This window comes from Sycon ciliatum, chromosome 12, assembly GCF_964019385.1.
Source record: "Sycon ciliatum chromosome 12, ocSycCili1.1, whole genome shotgun sequence".
Lineage (NCBI taxonomy): Eukaryota > Metazoa > Porifera > Calcarea > Leucosolenida > Sycettidae > Sycon > Sycon ciliatum.
Window position 1 is genome coordinate 17496373 of NC_088654.1, and position 5443 is coordinate 17501815.

The following is a 5443-nucleotide window of genomic DNA, read 5'->3' on the forward strand; positions in this document are numbered from 1 at the left end:
AAGTTTTGACACGGTTGCGCTGGAAGGCCTACTGATGTTTACGAACAATCAAAAGGCACAGTGGCTGCTGGAGAAACCCTCTGATGAGGGGATGCTTTGATATACGCATCCAGGCACGCTTCACCAAAATTTCAAAGCTCACCAGCAGGCAATTCATGACTGCTGCATGGAGCAGTTGAAGGATAGGGAGGCAGATATCACACCATGGAAAGAAGCTACCAACAGAGGTCCTGAAGAACTTCTTGCCAACTTGGAATCACTTGAAGTGGCATGACTGTGAGCACGAATATCCTGTGCAGTAATTCGCGAGCGCGGGCGCGCGCGTACATACCCTCCACATTGCGGCGTACAACGAGGAAGTTCTCTGTTGTTTTTGTGCCAGAAGAATGTCTTTATAACTCTTACGCTTTTGTACCCGCCGGAGCCTGCCAGTATGTCGTTATCAGTTCATTTCACAGCAAACTGAAGCTGTTACTATGGGTTACTATGGCGTTGCTATGGGTTGCTATGGAGTTGCTATAGTGATTGCGGTCACAATTGCCGTATTCTTGCCTATTCTGAACTTTGATCTGTATTGTTTCGATCCATACAGGGTTGTCGGTGTAAGTGAGTGATGTGTGCTTGAAAAAAACACTCTGATGTTTTGTGACTATATCCACTGATGATACTTCGGAGATGCTGTTGGTGCCACAAATTGTATTTGTAACGGAAATGCTTCTCCCCCTGGCCCTCGCCACACAACAACGCAAACTCTTGATTGTATCTTCAATACTCTTATATTATACCAAGAAATGACGAGGGCGCAGGAGGAGAGAGAGAGGTAAAGACTAGACAGAAAACGACGACGGGAAAGACTCCCGGGAAAAGACTCCGAGGATCAACAAAGAACAAGCAGTAATAAACCGAGGACAAATCGTGACGACCAATCAGGGACTAATACGTACAGAACACATGACCAAGACCAAGACAACCAGACCACGGACGAATCACACACGACTCTCATTCCCAGACCAAACTAGCACTGCGCATGTACTGCATTCACTTGACAGTCACTCTCACACAGACGGAAGCACATCCTCACACTCTGACAACGCGTACTCCTGTATGCACCACATACCATAAACGTCACACATCACACCATACTCGCGCGTACACCTAGACCATATATGACATCAGACACTGGACTCCACCAGACAAGAACCAAATACAACGACATGCGTAAATCAATACAAGACGAAATCCGTTACACAGCCCTCCGCTCCGGCGAGAGTCGACCTCGACTCTCGGAAAAATAAAGAACAAATGACAAAAATCCGAGAAAAGAAGCAAGACAACAGGAGGAGAATGATGAGCAGGCGGCAGGGAACGTGCAGAGGCTGAGTACGGTGAGTAGGTCCCTTGCCTTGGTCGACTTGCCAGTTCGATAGGGAAGCGCAGTGTAGAACATGTACAAATCACACAGACGGAACAGCAGAAAACAGCAGGCATGTAGTCAATCAGTGAAACAAAACATAACCTCGGCGCGGAGCCGGCATCAACATCGTTTTTTTTTTTTTTTTTTTTTTTTTTTTTGGTTTTTTTTTTTTGGTTTTTTTTTTTTTTACAAAACCCTCGGCTCTAAGCCGGCATAAGTGTCCCACACTTTCCCGATGTCGGACCATCGTGTCGTCCCACGACCCCGTATGATCCTCTTGTCGTCCCACGACCCATAATACTTTTATTTTACAATTCCCTGACAAACTAAATACTAGACACAGGAGCCCACCAGCTCACGAAGCGGACCGTGGCTCACCATGATCGGACATCCACAGGGCAAACCGGGCAGACCCGCAGGTCGACACAAAACAAGATAAACAAAAGACGCTCACTGAAAGACCAAACCGAACTAAGCTGACAAACCAAACAGGTACACGACTACACTGAAAGGCTAATCAAGAAACTGCACAAACCCCAGCAAATATACGTACACTGACTGCCAAAACCCAAAACAGAAAGACACAAGAGAGACACAAGAACCGGATCGCCGTCACAAAGACTGATGGTATCGGAACGATAGCGCGAAAAGATAACAAGCAACAAAAACAAAACCCACAGCACCCGGGCCCTGGGTGTGTCCGTGCAGTAATGCTTACGACAACAAAATAGGCAGGCAAGTGAATAAACTACAGCGAAAGCCATAACTGGGATTGACTCACCGGGAAAGAGGCTTGCTTGTAGTGCAGCGCGAGGTTGAACCAGCCTGATGAACGACCAGTTCCGCTTGCCGAAATAAAAATAATAAAGTCGCCACACGTCGACAAAACTGAAAGGAGAAACGAAAGGACCACGGCGAGCATAAACTACTTGTGGAGAAGTAGAATCAGGTTCGAGCCAGTCTCCACGTTGGGCGCCACTGTAACGGAAATGCTTCTCCCCCTGGCCCTCGCCACACAACAACGCAAACTCTTGATTGTATCTTCAATACTCTTATATTATACCAAGAAATGACGAGGGCGCAGGAGGAGAGAGAGACGAAACTTGGAGACGACAGGAAGGACAACAGGAAAGACTCCCGGGAAAAGACTCCGAGGATCAACAAAGAACAAGCAGTAATCAGTCGGGGAGATGTCCTATCTAGGACATCGCACTCTGAATGAGTCTGATTGGTTACCTGTCCCAGAGTTGTCATGGAAGCGTCGGTCGCGCACACGCGATGAGAAGAAGTGCTGCGTGAGCATTTCTGAATGTATGTGGAGGATGCATGATCGTAATGGCGATAGATTTCTTTCCGAATTGTTCAAGTTTGAGGGAATAGGCGGAGAATATCAGACATCGGCGGGGATTGAGGTAGTGTATATTCGATTCTCCATCGAATACCCGACCGAATGGCCGTTTTCGTTTGGGGATTTCATGTGGGGTTTCTCGTAGCCACGCGGCGCTTCTTTGGAAACGATCGGTTCTAATTATTTTGAATATTTTGCCTTTGGAATGTTTCTTTACCATGTTCACACCCCGTGCGTTCATTTCGCCCCAAACCTGGCCATGCAGAGGAGGAAGACGAGCCAGCAGGCGCTAGGCCCGTAAATTACTGCCTGGAAGATATTATTTGGCCAAAGCTTGCTGTTGGCGTTTTTGATTTCTTGGAGACAACAGCTCTTGGCTAAAACTTGACCTTGGACGGTCTTTCTTGGATATCAACCCAGGACGTGGTGGTCATGGACGTATCGCCATCGCTTTCAGCCAGATCCTTCTGCTGCCTGAAGCCAATGGCGAAAGTAAAAACTTTATCGCAGCAGCAGCTACTGCTCTGCTGAAAGTGCGAACACAAATTGCTTCGCCAATCCTCTTGTGCACTTGCAATTTTCAATGTGACCAAAAAGATTCGCTTGCCAGTTCCTTAGTCCAGGCGTACTCCACAACGAGGAAAATAAAATTCGTGAAGGCAAGAGGCAAGATACGAATCTCGACTCGCTTGAGGCAAGCCGCCAGGAGAACGACAACTTATAATTACTTTTGAGACGAAAGGCCTTCGTTGCGTTTGTTTTGAGTGCGACATGTTCATCTTCCTCGGACGCGACACAAAGTTTTGAGTCACGTGTCACGATTACTATGGGAACAGCATAGTATGTATGCTGGGGCATGCTGGGTTCCGTGATGTCCTATCTAGGACATCACCAGGACTGGTAATAAACCGAGGACAAATCGTGACGACCAATCAGGGACTAATACGTACAGAACACATGACCAAGACCAAGACAACCAGACCACGGACGAATCACACACGACTCTCATTCCCAGACCAAACTAGCACTGCGCATGTACTGCATTCACTTGACAGTCACTCTCACACAGACGGAAGCACATCCTCACACTCTGACAACGCGTACTCCTGTATGCACCACATACCATAAACGTCACACATCACACCATACTCGCGCGTACACCTAGACCATATATGACATCAGACACTGGACTCCACCAGACAAGAACCAAATACAACGACATGCGTAAATCAATACAAGACGAAATCCGTTACATATTGATCTCGCCTCATCCAACTGCCTATCTTCAACCCTTCATATCTGAGTGGTATCACTGTGGATTTCAATAAAATTTTCTGTGTGACCTTGTGATACCCACCACCATCGATTGCCGATGATAAACCTGGAAAAAACGCGATTTCAAAAATATTGTAGTTGACGTTGATTTAGTGACTTTGGCAAGTTTGAGTCGTGTCAAGAAGTCAGGTAGGATTCAGTACTAGGCAGTAGTGAGACGTGAGTGGCAGTCTTTGCCGGTTTCTGAGGGCATCCTGGATTTGGTGTGCAGCGCTGTGGAAATGGCTTGCTGTGGAGGTCCCAGCACTGGATGTTGTATCAAAGGTACGACCTCGTAGCAGACCCTAAACCTAAAAAATTCAAAAATTGACTTGAGTCTGTGGGAGTCCGCGAGAGAATGCCCACTCGTTCCGTTGTGACAGATTCCAGGGCCACGTTGAGGGGCCCTACCCCACCACCCATGGCTGCTTCTGGACTTGTTTTAGGTTTGGGTCCCGCGCACGGACAGAATGGGCACGAAAATGTGAAAAAAATGTAAATGCATTTGTTTGGCTCCTGGGTGGCTCGCACACCGTGGCACTATGCCGGAAATTTGAGTTTTTCCGGCCTGGAAAGCCTGTCAGTGAGGCGCAAGAACTTGTAAATCATGTCCTGAGGGCCAGCATAGTGGCAGGAGTGTGTGGTCAAAATTTCACTCAAATCCACTGAGAAACACCAAAGTTACGGTCAATTGAATGCCATATGGAATTTATGGGTAGGCTGCCCCCTTAATACTAGAACCAAGAAGAAGAGAAGGCAAGAGTACATTAAAAAAAGGTTTACGGTATGTAGATCTACTCTTGCTAGAAGATATCGAAGTACATGTGTACACAAGATACTAGCGTGCCGGGTTGCAAAATCAGAGTGGATCTGATAGTTTTCATTTTCTTTCTTCTGTTTTCTTTTTCAACTTAATCCTCCCTTTGGTGCGTTCATGGAGCTATGAAGCCGAGACCTCTCGCCGGCTGAGTGTGGGCCCCATCACCACACTCCACTATTCACCACAGTATCTGGAGATACATGCATGTGGATTTTGTAGAAAAAAAAGAAAAAAATAGAGGCTTTACCAGCACGAGTGCGGCTAGGGATGCACATGATGTATGGCAGAATAGCACTACATGTACATGTAAGTGATATCAGAGGAAGTCACATGCTGATTACCCCCCCCCCCCCCCTTCCCCCTCTGCAACACACACACACACACGTACAGTCAACTTCGCTAATAACGACTGCGGATATACCGACAATTCGCGAATAAGGACAGCATGTCCATGCCCAGAGCAAAGTCCCTTCCAACTGTAATACATATAATGAGACTTCGGGTTTAACGGCACTTCGCGAATAAGGACACTTTTTTCATGCCCCGC

General features: G+C 47.1%; 1 protein-coding gene across 1 annotated transcript in view; it reads right to left on the reverse strand.

The window, feature by feature from the left end:
• The window catches only part of LOC135828041 (DNA polymerase delta subunit 4-like), a 9688-nt gene extending 9416 nt beyond the window's left edge, over positions 1-272 (reverse strand). Inside the window, exon 1 of the mRNA XM_065340476.1 lies at positions 251-272. Coding sequence (XP_065196548.1) covers positions 251-272 — 22 coding nt within the window. The remainder of the gene's footprint in view (positions 1-250) is intronic.
• Positions 273-5443: the final 5171 nt, after the last annotated feature.